The sequence below is a fragment of the Canis lupus genome, chromosome 26 (genome assembly GCF_011100685.1).
Source record: "Canis lupus familiaris isolate Mischka breed German Shepherd chromosome 26, alternate assembly UU_Cfam_GSD_1.0, whole genome shotgun sequence".
NCBI classification, from domain to species: Eukaryota; Metazoa; Chordata; class Mammalia; order Carnivora; family Canidae; genus Canis; species Canis lupus.
Window position 1 is genome coordinate 18,674,191 of NC_049247.1, and position 19,940 is coordinate 18,694,130.

A 19,940-nucleotide genomic window follows, 5' to 3' on the forward strand; every position below is an offset into this window, starting at 1 on the left:
CTGGAGGTAAATGTTGTATCACTGTCTCAGTGGCTCTCCCAGATAGCACATTTGTTTGTTGCAGACATGTGCATTGTTCCCGGTGGTTAAAAGGTGCTAGGTTATTTTGATGGTGGCATTTTAAATTTCACCTGGTGTTCTTTTCCTTTTAGCTATCTATTAACGTCTATGACTACAACTGCCATGTGGATTTGATCCGGCTGCTCCGCCTGGAAGGGGAGCTTACCAAAGTGAGGATGGCTCGCCAGAAGATGAGTGAGATCTTTCCTTTGACTGAAGGTAACATATCAGCAGCGAGGCTGCTTTAATAAACAGAGAACTGAAGAGTATATATTCTGTTTTCAGAGCTGAAACTGGGACGTGTTACTTACAGAAATCTGGAACATATAAATAGAATGCAAAGAAGAAAACCCATCATCCATTGTCCATGATTTCTAGTTTTTCATCCTCTAGTTTTTTTTGCAAAACTTAGTTGTGATCATATAATCTTGATTCATATTTTGGATTCTGTTGTTGTTTTTTTTAATCCTATGTCATGATGAAAACTTTTTATGTGATTAAACTTTTCCCGTGTCTATTTTCCATTCCAGTGTTTATATATTTAATCCATTCTCTCAGCACCACATAATTGTATTATAATTAAACTGTTGTTTTCCTTTTTTTTTTTTTAAGATCTTCAGAGAGAGAGAGAGAGAGAGAGAGAGAGAACAAGCAAGGGGAGCAGCAGGCAGAGGGAGAAGGAGAGGCAGGCTGCCCACTGAGCAGGGAGCCTGACATGGGGCTCGATCCCAGGACCCTGGGATCATGACCAGAGATGAAGGCAGATGGTTAGCTAAGTCACACAGGCACCCCTAGTTAAGGTTTTATAAACAATTTTTAATGCAAATGTTTTATACCTTGTTTGTTACACAGTATTTGGGCATTTAGGTTATTTATACTTACTTGCTTATTTGAAACATAATTACACCATGCATCTTGTAGAAGAGTGTTCAGGAATGTTTATTATAATTGATCTTTTAGGGAGGCTTTGGAGAATGCTGGTCCCAGATCCAGCTCTGTCCCCCTCTCTCTGCCCAAAAGCATAACTGCTGAGTATGAAATCAGATTGCCCAGATTCATTCCTGGTTTTATTATTTTACTAGCTGTATGACCTTAAGCAAATTATGTAAACATTGTAAGACTCAGTTTTCCCAGCAGTAAAATGGGCTAACAATATCTTCTGCCTTATAGTACATGGATTGGATGAGATATCCTATGTACAACATGTAACAAATACTCTAGAATATCGTAAATGCTTTGATAAATGCCATTAGTATTCATTATTATGACTATCATCTACAGGAATTTAACAAAGATTGAATGAGAAATATATATGTGTAAGTATTTCACAAAAATAATAAAATGCCCAACAGGTGTAGGGTATTATGATTTTAGTTGTTTGATCTTATTGGAAGCATAAACCTTCTATGTGCTTGGTACAGGTTTTAAGAATTGAATTTCTGTGAACCGTAGCAAGTTGTATATGGTGGGTAAAATGCTTGTGTGCTCGTGACTCAGAGTAAAGTCCCTGCTTTCATCCTGCCCTTCGGGGAAGGAGATGGTGATGCAGGAGGTGCTGTTGTCTTGCAGAGCTCTGGCTGGAGTGGCTGCATGATGAGATCAGCATGGCTCTGGACGGCCTGGACAGAGAGCACGTGTACGAACTCTTTGAGAAAGCTGTGAAGGATTACATTTGTAAGTTCCCCATTCACTTTTTCTAAGTGTCTGTGAATGCATCCATCTCTGCTGCCCTGGGTTGTACTGTGAGGTGTGCCCCCAATTCAGAAAGGAGGGGGTTAGTCTGGCAGTTAAAAAGATTTGAGTTTACTTATTTTTCTGTGGTTTTCATTTGAGAATATTTGGTTTTAAAATACATAGAAGAAACCTTTGTAGTAAAGGAGTGAATAAATTCACACCTAGTATCTTTCTGGCGGGGAGAACTTACATAGTATTTCCAGATGACTAAAGGTTGCCTTTTACATGTTGAATGGGTTTTTAGAAGTTTTGGACAGAAAACTGTTTTTGTTTTTTGTTTGTTTGTTTGTTTTTTTGATATTAAAAAGTTATTAAAACCTTTTTATTTTAAAATAATTACAGATTTACGGGAAAATAGTGCAGAAAGGTTCTATACTTACTTCATCCTGCTTTTCCCAATATCTTGTAACTATTGCACAAAATCAAAACCAGGGAATTAATCTTAGTGTACAATGTGTGTATCTACCTCTGAGATTTTATCAAACATGGAGATTCTAGTAACCACCACTGTAGTTGAGATACATAACCCTCTATCCCCACAGATGTCTGTGTTGTCTGCTTGAGTTGATGTTTTGCTAGCACAGGTGGAGGGTAGACCCCTCTCCCTTTAAGTTTCTTTACCCTCCCCTGTTGGTAGCATGATTCTCTATTCTCTCTCTCTCTCTCTCTTTTTTTTTTTTTAAGATTTTATTTATTTGTGAGTGACAGAGGAGAGAGAGGCAGAGACATTGAGGGAGAAGCAAGCTACCTGCAAGGATCCTGATGTGGGACTCGATCCTGCATCCTGGGATCACACCCTGGGCCAAAGGCAGATGCTCAGCTGCTGAGCCACCCAGGCGTCCCCGGTTCTTTATTCTCTGTATGTACATTTAGGACACATCAGAGAATGCTGTGGGCAAAATGTTTTTTAAAAATATTTTTTAAAAAGCACTCCTTTTATTTATTTATTTTTTAAAGGTTTTATTTATTTGAGAGGGTGTGCATGCAAGCTGGGGGAGTTGGGAGGGGAAGAGCAGAGGGAGAGGGACAAGTAAACTCCATGCTGAGCACGGAGCCCAATCCTGAGATCATGACCTGAGCTGAAATCAAGAGTCAGATGCCCAACCAACTGAGCCACCCAGGCGCCCCCCCCGCCAATGTTTTCTCCTTTTAAATTAAACATCCTTCTTCCATATCTGGTTCTCCCCACTCCCCACTGGGGGAATTTCACCTTGTGAGAATCCCTGGAACTTGGAAGATAGACTGCCCTGAGGAAGAGAATTTTTCAAATTTACTACCCAAAAGAATTGATCAATTTTTGAGTTTATATAATCCAGATACTGAAAATTACAGGTGTTTTGTGAATGTGAAATTACACCATATGTGCTGTTAGAAGCTATACTTCGTCTCTCCTCTGATCTGCCCGTGTGGCTGCTTAGAACCTCTTGACCGTTCTGAAGGTGATGTTCCCATGTGTTGGGATGATCCAGTCACCTCTTTGTGAAGGTCTCAGAGTCATTAACAGCACCAGTTCTTTTTCTCCAAGGATCTTTTGTTCTTCCACAGACTGTAATGCTTTTCGGTCCTTTTGGTCCTTGATGGTTTGCGGTCACCCTGCCTTCGGACCTCACTTTCAGTGTTGATGTCAGGATGCCTGCCTTTCCCCCAACGGATTCAGGGCTGCCGGTGGTCAGGAAGTCTGATGACTGTACCATTTAGATTAGATCTTTCTCTTTTTTTGTTTTTTTGCTTTTTAAAGATTTTATTTATTCACGAAAGAGAGAGACAGAGAACATAGGCAGAGGGAGAAGCAGGCTCCACGCAAGGAGCCCGATGCGGGACTCTCTCCCGGGACCCCAGGATCACACCCTGGGCCAAAGGCAGACGCTCAACTGCTGAGCCACCCAGATGCCCCATCTTGAAGCAGTTTTGATTTGGGGCCCTTGGGGTTCTTGTGTTAATTTCAGGAGCCGTGGATCATGGAAATTGTGTCACTTGTTCTTTGAATGTTCGGAAGCCACTTTGGCCTGTTTCTTAGGTTTTTTTTTTTTTTTTTTTTAAATATTTTATTTATTTATTCATGATAGACATAGAGAGAGTGGGGGGTGCAGAGACACAGACAGAGGGAGAAGCAGGCTCCATGCCGGGAGCCTGACGTGGGACTCGATCCTGGGACTCCAGGAGCACGCCCTGGGCTGAAGGCAGCGCTAAACCACTGAGCCACCCAGGGATCCCCTGTTTCTTAGGTTTTAATTATGTTTAGCACATTGAAGATGCTCAATATAGACTGTTTTTCCTGAGCAGGTACTCAGTGATTTCATCAGTGATTTCAAACTGCGCAGGAGGTATTCATTGTACCATTAATAATTATATGCCTGTGGTCTTTTGGCTCTTCAACAGTCTTGAAAACTGGGTTCCTTAGACTCTGGAGGCAGCCTCATGCAGAAGCTTCATGCCTGCTTTGGAGCCTGTGGTCTAGTGTTGTGTTCTTTATTTGCCTTATAGTCGTCATGGACTCTGCATCCTTGGGTTTTCTGAATTTAAAATACCGTTCATAATATTTACCCCTTTCTAGATTATTTAGATATTGGGAGGAGCTGTGAGGTAACCCATTGAAAATTGCCTTCTTTCCCAGGAGGAGCTGTTTCATAGATGATATGTAAATGTTACTTATCATCTCCAAGGGCTTCAGCTCCAAGAGTTATCTATCTAGTTCTTTTCCTTTTTAAGATTTTTAAGTAATCTTCACACCCAACATGGGGCTCGAACTCACAACCCTGAGATCAAGTTGCATGCTCTACTAATTGAACCAGCAGTCGCCCCTCACTTTCTTTTTTGTTTGCAACCCATATGGCAACTCTGTACTGGTGAGCTAAAACGAAATAGCTAACAAACGCTGTCTAAGTTCTCTGAAATAAACCTGTTTCAATGAAAAAGCAAGCCTTGGGGAAACATACAGTGATTCTCAAATTGGCTTCTTTATCCTTTATGTATTTTTATTTTACAAGGTTAGTGGATAGGCCTATGAGATTATTTTCAGATCTCTGAAAAGTGACTTAATAGGCAAAAAGTGTACAGTGGGAACCACTGCATTCCTAAAGAGTTTAATTCATTAGTCTGCTCTTAAAGCCGCAGGGATGAGTATATTAAGTTTAAGAAGAAAGTGACAAAAAACAAGGCAATTGGGTCTTTTCTGTTGTTGCTGTTTAAACATTACAAATAAGAGACCTAACATAAAGACTTCTGGTTACAGGATTGGTGGTTTTAAATTTTTTTTTTTTAATTTTTTTTTTTTTTTAAATTTATGATAGTCACACAGAGAGAGAGAGGCAGAGACATAGGCAGAGGGAGAAGCAGGCCCGACGTGGGATTCGATCCCGGGTCTCCAGGATCGCGCCCTGGGCCAAAGGCAGGCGCTAAACCGCTGCGCCACCCAGGGATCCCAGGATTGGTGGTTTTAATTTGTTCTTTGACTTTGACCAGAGAGTTAAAAAATTTCAAAAGTTAAAGAATTCTAGGCTTTGAAATTTTTCTGAAAATTGTCTCAGATTTGTAACTGTTTTCATCAAGTTTTTTCATTGAATTTTCATTGAATTCCTTCCATTTTAACAAATAGGCTTTATAATCATGAGTGTATTACATACTACCTGCTGACATGTTCTGTTTATGCAGTAAAATCTCAATTATTGTAACCTAGTAGGAACAGTGTTTAAGATCTACTTTCTTTTCTAGCTGCAGTATTAGTAATATACATAAATTGGGATGCTTGTTGATATGCTCTTGCCTTTCTGCCTGAATGAGTACTCTTTTGATGGACATTTTCATTTCTGATGCATCAGAACAAAAGTTTTGATATTTGGATATTTATTTCATATCCTGAATTAATAGAGCACTTCTCCTCCTTAGGTCCTAACATTTGGCTAGAATATGGCCAATACTCAGTCGGTGGAATTGGTCAGAAGGGTGGCCTTGAGAAAGTCCGCTCTGTGTTTGAAAGGGCACTCTCATCAGTTGGCTTACATATGACCAAAGGACTTGCCATCTGGGAGGCTTACCGGGAGTTTGAAAGTGCGATTGTGGAAGCTGCTCGGGTGAGTGCCCCTGTCTCTAACCACTGTTTGCTTTTGAATAGTGGGGGCTATCTTTGTACATAGCTTTGGAAGAACACAGATAACCAAATGGTCTTTGCAAATCCCTTGGTGTGGGTGGGCAGAAAGGTAAAATTGGTAGTCTTTATGGAACAGCAAGGATGATTTCTTTGACTGAAAAGCAGAGGACTCTATATTTTTTCTGATATTTAAAAATACTGTTTCAGTTACTGGTTCCAGGTGAATATACAAGAAAAACCATGTCACTCCAAAAATATATATCTGTATACTTATCAATCATATATAATAGTAACTGCAAGAGATTTGATCCCATCATAATTGGGTTTTTTAAACTCTGATTTAAGGATTTTACAGTTCTCCGTGTCCCCTTCCCCTGTGTTGGTGTGCATGCATGCAGTTACCCTTGGTACCTTGTGGAGCCCCCTAGTAGTTAGACCATTATTAAAGTAGCCCAGTCCCTTGTTGATTACATTCCTATTGAAAAGTCTGCAGTGATACCTTCGGCTTATCCTGCCTGAGGCATCAGGGCTAACTCCTTTGGCTGACATATGTGGCCCTCTAGCATCAGACATGACCCTGCCTTCCTCCCACACCCTCCTCGACAGTCGTACCTTTGCTCTCTACTGTACTTACACTGATCCTTTGACTGGGAGTCCATTTCCTTCTTGAACTACTTCAGGAGAGCCTGCAGATGTATCCCAAATGCCAGCTCCTCCAGGAGTCTTTCCTGATTTCCTCCCTTCATAACAAAACTCAGCCTTAAAAACCAGCTGAAAGCAAGTCCCAGTACTTTGCTACTTGTGATACTTGCCTTGTGATGTTTACATTCTGCTTCATTGTACTCATATACGTAATGTGCATATGTAGTCAATATATACATTTTTTGTATTTTTACTTTTCACCCCATCATAAATGGGGTAGCAGAGACAACCGTTTTTATGCCACTTGCAGCATTTGACACAATACCTCATATAGCAGGTGTCACTTTTTTTTTTAGTTTGAACTAAAAAATTTGTTGAAATATTTTTTGAAGTAGGGAGGACCACAAAGTTTGTCATTTACTATAAATTTGCTTCTTTAGCCCATAGCTGGCTTCCTTTCCCCTTTTGACCGGGAACAAACCTTTGATTCACAGCTGGAGAAAGTCCACAATCTCTTCCGGCGACAGCTGGCGATCCCACTCTATGGTAAGAGAAACTGACCTGTCAACATCTGGCCCTCCATGGTTTTTATTTTATTTTATTATTTTTTTTTCCTCCATGGTTTTTAAAATGCTTTGGGGTATGTCCTATTACTACTAGGTTTTCCCAGCATCTTGTGAGGCAGATGTTGCTGGTGTTCTAACTCTCACTGGACAGTGTCACCGTGTACGAGGTCCTTGGTAAAAACATAACCTTGAATTGTTAATGCTGAAGAGGATTGAGGGTCAGCCAACAGAACTAGAAGCCAGACTTCCTGACTCATTTCCTCCATTAAGACACTGTTGGAGAGGTAGAGTCACTATAAGGAAGAGGGAAACTGACAACTGACCCCCTGTATTTTCTGGGGAAACTTTATTGAGTAAGAGTTCCATTGTGAGCATTTTCTTCTTAGCAATAACCTCTTTGTATCAGAATGGAGATTTTCAATGGGCTTGTATCATTCTTCTGTGGGGGTGATTTGGTTCAGGAGCTCTGTTGATTGGAAGTGTTTACATCTGAATTTCTTGGGGGTTTGGGAAGGATTTTCCTGTTTGGGTGAATGTATTTTGGTAAGCCAAGCCTTTGAAGCTCTGGAGCTTAGGCATGAGCAGTGCCTGGGGGATTTTTCTGGTTATGGGAAGAATTTGGTGCTGTCATCTTGTTTGTTCCCTAGGCATACTTACACATTGTAACACCCTTGGCACCTCTGGACAACTACTTGAACCCAGATGTAATTTCTCTTTTTACTTTGTGGTTTATTTGGATTTTTTTTAAGATTATATTTATTTATTCATGAGAGATACAGAGAGAGAGAGAGAGAGAGAGAGAGAGAGGCAGAGACACAGGCAGAGGGAGAAGCAGGTTACATGCAGGGAGCCTGATGCAGGACTTGATCCTGGGATTCCAGGATCATGTCCTGGGCTGAAAGCAGGCGCTAAACCACTGAGCCACCCAGGGATCCCCGTTTATTTGGATTTGATTTAACAAATTATAAAGTGACTTTCCAGTTGAATCCTTGGGTGACATTCAGAAAAGGCTAGAACTGAGCAGCCTGTAGGTTTCATCTCATATACCAGTGTGCCACGCCATAGTACAGTGAGTAGAGCATGAACTTAAGCCAGACTGCCTGGTTGAAGGCCTTGCTCTACTGTGAACTGCAGACAATTGATGTAACCTTCTACTTGGTGTTTCTTCAAGTGCAACATGGGGATCACAATAGAACCTACTCCATAGAGTTGGAAAAATAGAATGAGTTAGTGGATAGACAGTGTTAGAACATAGGAAGCACTAGGTAAGTGTTGCTATTATTTAATTAGCTGATTAATTAGTTGGTAGGGCTTCCTGGGGAATTGCTTTGAGACAGAATATAAGGTCAAGTCTGGGCCCAGTAGAAGATTTGATCATAAGAGTTGCTGTGGCCACTGATTTGGGAGGGGCTGCAACATTTGAGTCTCGTGGTTACATCTCTGGGTTGATAAAACCCAATGGCAAGACCTACGGGGCTGAATCCATCTTTCAATAGATATGGAGGCCACATTTGCAGAGTATGAAGAATGGTCAGAAGACCCAATCCCAGAGTCGGTAATTCAGAACTACAACAAAGCACTACAGCAGTTGGAGAGATACAAACCATATGAAGAAGCACTGGTAAGTGTTGGCCTCCTTTATGGTAAACTTCTCCCTGCAAATTTTTCCCTAATCAATAGTTGCAAGTAAAACCGTATCTTTAAAATTTGTTTTGTTGTCAAATCTGTAGAGTGTATAAATGTGTACGTACAGTTTACATACTAATAATAAAGTGAACGTCCATGTACCCACCACCCAGGTTAAGAAATAGAACATTGCCAGTACCTTAGAAGTCTCCTATGTGCCCCTCTCCGATTGCCTCCTCTTCCCTCTCCCGAGAGGTAATCACTTTCCTGACTTTTGTGATACTCATTCCCTTGCTTTTCTTTATAGTTTTACAATCTATAAACGTATCCTTGATTAATATTATTGTTTAATTTTGCCTGTCTTTGAGCTTTGGTATAACGGAATCGTGCTGTGTATTTCACTGAACTTGTTTTTGGGTTGTACTCATTTGATAAGCATAGTCTGCTTTGACAGCAGTGAGGTGGTAGGCATGTGCCACAGTGTACTTACCCAGGTTCCTAGCTGGGTCACTTTCTGGTTTGTTGCTTGGAGACACACAGAGAGGCAGAGACACAGGTTTCTGGCTGTTCTTGCAAGTGTCTCTTGGTGTACGTACAAAAAGGGTTTCTCCAGACTGTGTTCTTAGGAATGGAATTGCCAGATCAGAAGCTTGTGCTGAACTGTTTCTCCAAGTTATCGGTTGACACTCCTGCCCTGCAGTTCTCACTGACCTGAGGGTTCTGCTTGTTCTCACCAGCCTTGGATATTGATGTAAATTATAGCCACTCTCATGGATCTGAAGTTGCTGTTTTAATCTGCATTTCTCTGACCACTAACGAAGTGGAGCATTTTTGCACATCTGTTGGCCATTGAGATTTCTGTTTCTGGGAGATGCCTTTTGAAGTCTTTGACTCATTTTTCTTTCATTTGTATTTTTTTCTAATTAATTTGTAGGAATCCTGGATCTGTAATGCTTACTTTTTGGTAGTATGTATTGCAAAAGTTTCCTCCAAGTGTGTGGTTTGTCATTTCAGTCTCTTTAATGGCATCTTTTGATGACCAGTTCTCAATCTTCCTCTAACTGGATTTGTCATTCTTCCTCTTAGGGTTTGTGCTTTTGTTATGCTTAAGAAATCTCTCCATGTTCCAAACTCGTGAATATTCTTAGCTCTGTTTTCTTCTGAAAGTTTATAGGCGTATATTTCACGTTTAGATCTTCATATGGAATTGATTTTTGTGTATGGCCTGAGGTGGGGTCCAGTTTCATTTTTCCATATGAAAACCAGTTGTTCCAGCACTGATTCTGATAATTCCATCCTTTCCTCATTGATGTGCTGGCCCACATCTGTCATAGATTAGCTGTCCATTTGGGTGTGGATCTATTTCTGGGCTTTCTGTTCTGCCCCAGTGGCTTATATTACACTGTCCTAATAATGATAGTTTCATAAGTTTTGCTCTTAGGTAACATGAATCCCATCCACGTTGTTCCTCTTCAAGAATGTCTTGTCTTTGTTTAGCTTTTAATATTTCTATTAAATTTAGAATCAGCTTTTCAGATTTTATTTAAAAACCTGTTGAATTTTTTATTGGAATTGCATTGATTGATTTGGGGAAGAATATACATCTTTTATTTATTTATTTATTAAGGATTTTATTTATTTATTCATGAGAGACACACAGAGAGGCAGAGGCACAGGCAGAAGGAGAAGCAGGCTCCATGCAGGGAGCCTGATATGGGACTCGATCCTGGGACTCCAGGATCATGCCCTGGGCTGAAGGGAGGCGCTCAACCACTGAGGCACCCAGGTGTCCCTGAATATACATCTTTTAAATGTTGAGTCTTCCAACCTATGAACATGGTATAGGCCGTTGCTATTTAGGCCCTATCTTTCTGTAAAGTTTTATAAATTCGTAATTTCTTCTGGTTCCTTGAATACATTTTTTAAAGATCTATTTCTAAGTTTTTTTTTTTTTCCCTCAGTAGTCAGCTATTTTTTTAAGTCTATATTTAATTTTATTATTATTTTTTATTATAAATTTATTTTTTATTAGTGTTCAATTTGCCAACATATAGAATAACACCCAGTGCTCATCCCGTCAAGTGCCCACCTCAGTGCCCGTCACCCAGTCACCCCACCCCCCATCTACCTCCCCTTCCACCACCCCTAGTTTGTTTCCCCAGACTTAGGAGTCTTTCATGTTCTGTCTCCCTTTTAAGTTATTTTTGATTCCTATTGAAAATGCTGACTTTTTAAAAGATTTGTTTTTCTTGTTGTCCTTGGTATATAAATTGTAATTTGTTTTTTATACTAATTTTTTGTCTATTGAACTTTCTGAATTCTTATAAAGATTTATAGATTTTTTTGGATTTTCTGTGTTGACCATAATATTTGGTGTTTGACTACAACATTTTAAGTGGTGTTTTTCTCCCTGTCTTGGTCTTAGAAAATACTTTCAACTTCATGCCTCAGACTTATTCTCGTGTTTTCTTGTATTTCTTACCTTTCTGCTTGACCTGAAAGGCATCATCATTAAGTTAATCTGGCATCATACAGCCTGCTTACATTCACAATGCGCATTTCCCACTACCTTTTGCTCTTCTTTCCTTGCATCCTGGCGTAGTTGTCTGGAATCATTTTTATTTTGCTTCAGGTACACCCAGTAGAGTCTCCTGCACTGGATATTTGCTGGTAACAGATTTTTTCGGTTTTAATTTGAAAAGGTCTTCAATTTGCTCTTTAAAAGTTCATTTCTCAGGATGTAGAATTCTAGACTGAGAGTTATGTCTCCTGTCTTTCTTTGTGGCTTCTGTTGTTGCTGCTGAGAAGTCAACTTCCTTGATGGCAATCCTTGTTTTCTCTCTGGCCCATTTTAAAATCTTAATGGTTTTTTTTTTTTTTTTTCTTAATGGTTTTGTTTGATGTCCTGTAATATCATTGCAATAGGTCCAGGGTTGGATATCTTTTTATATATCTTTTTTTGTGGTTGGTTGGGCTTCTTGGCTCTGTTTTTAGGTATCTTGTGGTGTAGTAGGAACAGAGACTTTGAGAGCCGGGCTGCGTCAAGTTTGAATGTTAGCTCTGCCAGTTAGTTTCTAGCTCTTTGACTTTGAGCTCATGCTTAGCCTCTGTGTGTATCAGTTGCTTCAAATGTAGGATGGGGATAACGACACCTCAGTGTGAAGATCAGATCCTTAGTACATCATTCACCAGCAAAAGCTTAATCTGCACCTAGATTTTGTCCTTAGTATTTCTTGTGTCTTTGCTAGTTTGCTGATGATTTTCAAAGATGTTCTTCATATTGAATCTAGCAGTTTTGGTTGTTTTCAATGGCAGTCTGGGTAACCGGTTTGTCATTATAAGGAGAAACTGAGACTAAAACATCATCTTTCCATGTTCAGAGCACGTGTGCTCTCCTGCTGGCCTGCCTGTGCTCCCTCCCTTTTCCACATGTAGATGATTGGTATGTGGTTGGATTTCTCAAAGCCTCATTAATGAAATCCTCGGCTAGTTCATTTTGTTACGACCGTTAGTAGAATGTGGCTGAAGAGAAAAGCTGAGTAAGGATTTTGCTTGAAAAGCATTTTGATTGTGGGTCTTTGGATCAGTACACATTCAGCCTAGTCTCTTTCATGTTCTGCATGTACCTGCACATTGGCAGGAACTGATATTTGGAACGAGAAGCCTTGGAATGAAGGCTGAAAATCACTCCAGTGTGGTTGTGTTCACTTCATTCAGTGGGCCAAGAAAGTGACTTCTGTTTTGGAGGGGTGGCTAGCCATGGTCACTGGCAAAGGTTTTTTTCTTTCATTCAGTTTCTGTTGGATGCTCCCATCAGAAACCCTCTGTGGCCTAGGGGTAGGTGTAGAAAAGGGTCTCTGGAGCCTTTGTAACTGTTGCTGTGAAGAGGCACTGTGAACTCTTACTCTGCCCATCATGTTGTAGACCCCAGCATGCCAGAGGTTCTGACAGTTGGGATTGGGGATTCTTACTGATGTAGCCAGTTTTGCCAGAATTGAGTATGAAGATATGTTGTGTTTCCCGACAGTGTCAAGTAGCTCATTTCAACCTCATTATACTTTGCCTCAGTTGCAAGCAGAGGCGCCCAGGCTGGCTGAATATCAAGCATACATCGATTTTGAGATGAAAATTGGTGACCCTGCTCGTGTGCAGTTGATCTTCGAGCGTGCCCTGGTTGAGAACTGCCTCGTCCCAGACCTGTGGATCCGCTACAGTCAGTACCTAGTAAGACGACTTGACTGTTCTAACTTACCTCCTTGCTGATTGAGAATCTGTTCAAAGAAAAGTAGCAGGAGTGCCCAGAGTTAGTTGTGTGCCACCCCCTCTGCTTCCCCCTTTCCTCTCATCCTCCTCTCACCTCTGCCAGCTCAGTTTTTCCAGTGTTTCAAGTCATTTCAAATTGATCGCTAACTGTGAAAAAAACTTGCACAGTCTTGTTACTGAGGACTTTCTGACAGATTAACTTTTTTCTTGTAACTTTTCAGTATATAAAAAACATAAGCATTAGAACACAGATTATAGGGTGAAAAGCTCCTGGACCCGTCTCCTAGCTCCAACAGTTAACTCATGGCACTAGTCTGTTTCGTTTATATCATTAACCCTCTTCCCCCTTTCGTGTGATTTTTGAAGCAGAGCCAGAAATCACATTTCTTTGTAAATATTTCAATATGTGGATATAAAATATTTTTTTTATGTTTTTTTTTTTTTTAAGATTTATTTATTTGTTTATGATAGATACAGAGAGAGAGAGAGAGAAAGAGAAAGAGAGGCAGAGACACAGGCAGAGGGAGAAGCAGGCTCCCTGCAAGGAGCCCGATGCGGGACTCGATCCCGGGTCTCCAGGATCACACCCTGGGCCAAAGGCAGGCGCTAAACCACGGAGCCACTCAGGGATCCCCGATATAAAAGATTTGAATCAGGATCCAAACTAGGTCCATCCATTCGGATTGGTTGATGTCTCTTAAGGTGTTTTCATCTATACATTCCCCTCATTGCATCTTTTCTTGCCCCATTCCTTCTTACAATTTCTTTCTTGAGGAAACCAGTCCTATGAGAGGCATTTCTAAGGAGATTTCTTTTGTTAGCTGATTGTGCTGGAAATGTCTCATGGATGGTGAAACCTGTAACGATAGCATTTGATCTCCTAACTGTGGACTTCTTTATCGTAGGATCGGCAGCTGAAAGTGAAGGATTTGGTTTTATCTGTACATAATCGTGCTGTTAGAAACTGCCCCTGGACAGTTGCCCTGTGGACTCGTTACCTCTTGGCCATGGAAAGACATGGAGTTGACCATCGAGTGATTTCTGGTGCGAATGTTTTTGTGGGAAGAGTCTTAGGCTTTCTGTTCCAGGCCAGACACATAGTGCTGTGATAGTCATTAAATCAGCCTTCCCTGGCTGGTTTGGGATATTGGGTATTAGTGACAAAAAAGGCCCTAAGTGGGAAATAAACTGGTTATAAGCTTTTATCATGCTAACACTTATTGTGATTTTCCAGGAAGTGGGAGTCTTTTCTCCAAACTTACTTGACCTGGAATTCTTTTAGTGCAGGGCATCTTGTGGAACGTGCCCTTTCTAGAACACAGTTCATGCAAATCCTGTAGGAGCTTTTCTGTTGAACCTTTCTCTCTAGCCCATTTCACTTTATTGCATCTTGTCATTATTATTAAGTCATATAGTATTTGATAGTCAGTGGAGGCTTTTGTAACAATCTTGATAACTCTTGATAACTTCCTTTTGAATTGGTAACAAATCCTGGCTTTTTCTTCAATTCTAGTGACCTTCGAGAAAGCTTTGAGTGCTGGCTTCATTCAGGCCACTGATTATGTGGAGATTTGGCAGGCGTACCTTGATTATCTGAGGAGAAGGGTTGATTTCAAACAAGGTATTTATATTCACATGTCAAATTCAGTTCTTAGTTTTTTCCTAACATGTTTTGGTGAGAGTCCTAGTTGCCCAAATACATTATGATTAGGCAAATGATGTAGACCAGCCATTGACAACTGTTTTCCCCCAGAACTTTTAGCTACATAAATCCTTAACCAGTCTTGCTGTGAATTGTAAAGGAAGAGTTAGGGTCCTTATATTTTATCCTGGCTCCTGCCAGCATTTTCCATACTGTGCTTTCTGTTCTAGTGTCTTTCTCCCCAACTATGTGATGAGGGCAGGGACTGGCAATTCTATTTCTGTGTCCCCAGCATGATGCCAGGTGCATAGCAGGCTCCCAGGAGTTTCACTGTAGGATTAAACAAACAAACAAAAAAGACATGGTATGCGGTTTCCTGAAGCCAATCCTCTCTTGCAACTTCTAACAGACTCCAGTAAAGAGCTGGAAGAGCTGAGGTCTGCATTCACTCGCGCCTTGGAGTATCTCAAACAGGAGGTAGAGGAGCGTAAGTGTGGCTTCACTCACTCCTTGATCCACTTGTCTTTCCTCTTGGTGGATATGCCTTCTCAGAGGCTGTTTGTCTCTAAATTCATTTCTAATTGTGACTAATTCTGTTCTTCCAGGTTTCAATGAGAGTGGAGATCCAAGCTGCATGATCATGCAGAACTGGGCTAGGATCGAGGTAAGTGTGTTTGACACATCTGTCTGTGACATCCACCTTTGAAGGACATTTGTGTAATAATGTGGCTAACATTGAGTCAGAATCCTAGGTGATGGTCTAGGGTCTCTAAGAGTTTGTGTTCTATATCTAGCTTGATGAGCATTCAGCTGTTTCTTAAGAGAAACACCAGTACTTGGGTAAGAACTTATGCAGCAGACATCGGAAATCCAGGTGTTCACTTGTGGACCGCCCCACCCTGGTGCGTGGTTTGTGAGAGTATACTGGATGTGTACTATCTGGCAGGCATTATACTGTGTGCTGGGGAAATGAGGTAGACCTGCTCTGTGCTCCTAAGTCTTGAATGTTGTGTGGGAGTCAGAAATTTGACAAATAATTAGGGAATAGATATTATTGTTGGAGCAAGGACCCCAAGTGACTAAGGTATGGAACCTGCTCTTGATCAGCTCACAGAACTGTGAAATTCTAATCATGTTTTATTTTCTGAGGGGGAGTCAGGTCAAAAAAACAAATATCTATCAGGTTCAGAGAGGTTCACTTGTCCAAGTCACTTAAATGGCAGAGCTAGGACCTACCTACTCCTAGATCAGTCTTTCTCTGCATTGCCTCTTGGATTAAACTTTTGTAGTAAGCTTGATAAAAATAAAAACCTGTGGGCTCCTGCTCTTAGCTCTCATATAGTATAGGCCAACAGCTTGAGACTTGTCACCTCTAAAAGCCGGAAGTGGTTGAGCTGGGCCTGTTGCTGTGCAGTGCGGCTGGGGAATATCCAGGGAGTTACAGAACACTGATCATCAGTGGGGGGTTTTAAGGCACTTCTGTTCAAAGTATGTTTTGTAATAGGTGCCAACGTTGCAAGTTTTGAGTCTTTCCTAGTGGAGCCTATTTATGCATTTTAGGCTCGACTGTGCAATAATATGCAGAAAGCTCGGGAACTCTGGGACAGCATCATGACCAAAGGAAACGCCAAGTATGCCAACATGTGGCTCGAGTATTACAACCTGGAGAGGTAACCAACCTGGGGGCGGGGTTGGTGGTGCTTATCAGGGGTCAGCTGTTGTGGGTCCTGGCTGCCTCCTGCCAGCCTGGGCTTGCTCCTCCCCACAGGCCTTGGGCCTTTATCCGCCTGTCCTTCATTAGTGGCTATATGTGTACTGGGCGAGGTTAGGAAACTAAACCTAATATTTTGTGTCCAGGCTTGTTGTACAGCCAAACATTTCTTTTAGTTTGTTATTTTGGTTTGTTTTGATTTTTGGACCTGAATATTTTATTTGAATTTTTGGAGAACTATTTTTTTATATTGGTTTTGTATGTAAAAGTAGAAGATATTAAAAAACAGAGAAAAACCCCAAATTATCTGCATCTATAAATCCAGAGATGTAACCCCTGTTAGCTAATGGTTTTTGAGATTTTTCTATGCTTAATTTTTTTTAAAAGAAAATGCAATGACAGAGTACATGTTACAAATTTTAAAAGTTATTTTAAATAAATGAGACATGACCAACTGTTGTTAACATGGGGAAGATGTAAAGAATAAGACCATCTTTTCTACTTATTGTATCTTGAACATTGCATGTCAGTAAATGTATTTCTGTATACTTTTTTGGGGAATATTTTGTTTTACCCCCCATTTAAAAAAAAAAAAAACATGCTCAAATTAAAATAGAGCATTTGCCAAACTATGTGGTAGAGAGTGAAAGTTCCTTAGCATCTCACCCCCAGAGATGACACTATTAAAGCTTCTTGAATATTGTTCTAGGTCAGCAGTTCTCAAGCTTTTTGTTCTCAAGACCTGTTATACTCTTAAAAGTTTGAGAACTGTAGAGAGCTTTTGTGTATGTGAGTTGTATGTATGTAATATTACCATATTAGAAAACTGAGAAATTAAAAATTGTCACAATAGTAAATTCATTACATTTAACATAAAGAATATATTTTGTGTGTTTTTCAAATTCCAAAATAATTTAGTGAGAAAAGTGGCACAGTTTTGTAGTTTGGCAAGTATCTTTAGTCTGGCTTGGAAGACAGTTGGATTCTGATGTCTATTTATGCATTCACTGTGTTGTGAATTCTCATTGAAGAATATGAAGAAAATTTGGCTTCCTGCAGATAGGATATTAAAGAAAAGGGTATTTTAACCTTTTCAGATAATTGTGGATATTTTTTCACACTAGGGCAAAATTCAGCAAGTGGTAGTTTTTTAAATAGTTTCAGTGTGGAATCTGAAACCATACCGAGTTTTTCAGACTTTGTTATATTAATATTCACTGGCCTGAAAAAAAGTATTTTTTTAAAAATTTCATTTACTTATTCATGAGAGACAGACAGAGGCAGAGACACAGGCAGAGGGAGAAGCAGGCTCCATGCAGGGAGCCCGACATGGGACTCGATCCCGGGTCTCCAGGATCATTCCTGGGCTGAAGGTGGCGCTAAACCACTGAGCCACTGGGGCTGCCCCTGTTTTGTATTTTGAATAAACCTTTTATCCATATGTGCTTCTGTGACATGCATTGTTCATTTGGAAAATACTCATTCACAAAGTCATGCAGCTCTTCCAGTATTGACACATTTCATTATACAGCATTTAAAAAATCCTGTTTGTTCATATCCTCAGTGATCTTAGTAGAAGTCTTTTTTTAAAAAAGATTTATTTATTTGAGAGAGAGCGAGTGCACATGCAAGTGGGGAGGGGCAAAGAGAGAAGGGGAGAGAGAGAGAGAATCCCAAGAGCACAGAGCCTGACACAGGGCTTGATCACAGGAGCTGAAACCAAGAGTTGGGCACTCAACTGAACCACCCAGATTCCCCAGTAGAAAAGTCTTTTAAGTAGGAAGCTGTCAAACTCAAAGTAGCAGATACAGGGACACCTGGGTGGCTCAGGAGTTGGGTGTCTGCCTTCGGCTCAGGGCATGTTCCCAGTTGGGGGATTGAGTCCCACATCCCTGGGGGGAGCCTGCTTCTCCCTCTGCCTATATCTTTGCCTCTCTGTGTCTCTTATGAATAAATAAATAAAATATTTTTTTTAAAAAGTGGCGGATACAGATTTTCCAAAATTCTGATTTTCACTTAAAGGCTGCAGTTTGATCATGGCAACAAATAAACAGCCAGTGGTTTTCCTTGAAGTGATGGACTCACTTCATTAATTTTCACAAATGTCTGCCAGGTATTCAGGTCTATCTAACCACAGTTTTTGTCACTCAACTGTTTCCTCAAGTAAAAAAGGTGTTCTGTGAAAAAAACTGTTCAACTTGCACCTCAAACAAAAAGATAACACTTTTCTTTGTGACAACCATTTTATGTTGGTATGCAGAAAAAGTGCTTTATGTGTATATCTTCTTTTGTCACACACAGTATATAAAATAATGTATGCAGCCTAGATTTGTGCTAAGGATTAGGGTTAGTCATAGCTTTTGCACGTCCCCTGAAAGGGTCTTTGAGACCCTCAGAACTACATGGATCATACTTTGAGAACTACTGCTCTTAAGTTTTTTTTTTTTTAACTATTGTTATATGTATTTATAATATTTATATATATTTTTAAGTTTTTAAAAATAGGAATGGGAGCATAGTGTTTCATAATTGTTGTTAATAAGAGATTATTATAATTACTGTGATTAATGGTGTATCTTCCCATGTGAGTATCAGAATGTGTAACTCGGGGGTTTAAATCTGACCATTCTCTGGATTAGCGCTTCTCTCCTTGGGTAGGGTGGCATCCTAGAATTTCTGTAAGGACTTTATCAAGTTACATAGCATTCTTAGATCTCCCACCTGTGTCGCATATGCCAGTGCTATCAAGGCAGGACACCTGGTAGCAGACTATTGTCCTAGGTGCATTTTCCAGTAGCATCTCCTTGGCTAAAAGAAAGAGTGATTTAGGAGAAAACCTTAGGCGAAAACCTTAGTTTTGAGTAGAGGAAAAAGGAGAAAACATTATAAGTAGCAGTAATACAAATAGCTGTGGATATTCCTGGAAGCTAGAGCCATTGCAGAGCTTTTGATCTTGTGACGCTACCTGTGAGAGGATGGCCCCTCCTTTTGTGTGCCTTCTGCTTTGTGTCCTTGTGGCAGCAATGCTTTGTTTTCTGTCCTAGGGCACACGGTGACACCCAGCACTGTAGGAAGGCCCTGCACCGGGCCGTCCAGTGCACCAGTGATTACCCAGAGCATGTCTGTGAAGTGTTGCTCACCATGGAGAGGACAGAAGGTGGGGACCCTCAGCTCTCTGATTCTGGTTTGGAGTCTGTCTCATCCACCGTTTGGTCTCAGGACAGACTGTGTATGAGTATAGCTGCTCAGGTGGTGCTCTGTGATTAGACTGCCTGGTGAGCCCACATTCCCCTTGCCTGTCTCTGCAGAGTTTTGGAATAAAGGAAGGCTGAGACATGGCTCTGGCATAGGGTTCTCTTCATTTTTTGTGGTGGGTGTGGTTCTGTCTACTTGTTAGGTACTAGGAGTACTCCTCCCTTGTCCTCAGTCATGACAGAAACATCTCCAGACTCGTTCCCTGGGGATCCAGAGCACTCTAGTTGAGAATCTGTGCTGTAGCACAGTGTCATGCACACCAGAGGCACACTTAGGGTCAAAGGGCTAATAACTACGGGCTTTGGGCGTATGCACATCCCTCATTAAATTTTAGAGCCTTGGCATTAAGTTCTC

General features: G+C 40.7%; 1 protein-coding gene across 2 annotated transcripts in view; it reads left to right on the top strand.

The window, feature by feature from the left end:
- Positions 1-19,940, top strand: part of SART3 (spliceosome associated factor 3, U4/U6 recycling protein) — a 37,943-nt gene that overhangs the window by 10,459 nt on the left and 7,544 nt on the right. The window contains exons 2-13 of one of the 2 annotated variants that reach the window (XM_038575435.1): positions 153-279; positions 1,630-1,734; positions 5,680-5,864; positions 6,964-7,069; positions 8,586-8,710; positions 12,784-12,939; positions 13,884-14,022; positions 14,492-14,599; positions 15,030-15,107; positions 15,226-15,284; positions 16,181-16,290; positions 19,376-19,488. In XM_038575435.1, the coding sequence (XP_038431363.1) occupies positions 153-279; positions 1,630-1,734; positions 5,680-5,864; positions 6,964-7,069; positions 8,586-8,710; positions 12,784-12,939; positions 13,884-14,022; positions 14,492-14,599; positions 15,030-15,107; positions 15,226-15,284; positions 16,181-16,290; positions 19,376-19,488 (1,411 nt within the window). The remainder of the gene's footprint in view (positions 1-152; positions 280-1,629; positions 1,735-5,679; positions 5,865-6,963; positions 7,070-8,585; positions 8,711-12,783; positions 12,940-13,883; positions 14,023-14,491; positions 14,600-15,029; positions 15,108-15,225; positions 15,285-16,180; positions 16,291-19,375; positions 19,489-19,940) is intronic. The other variant, XM_038575436.1, reaches the window with a different exon arrangement.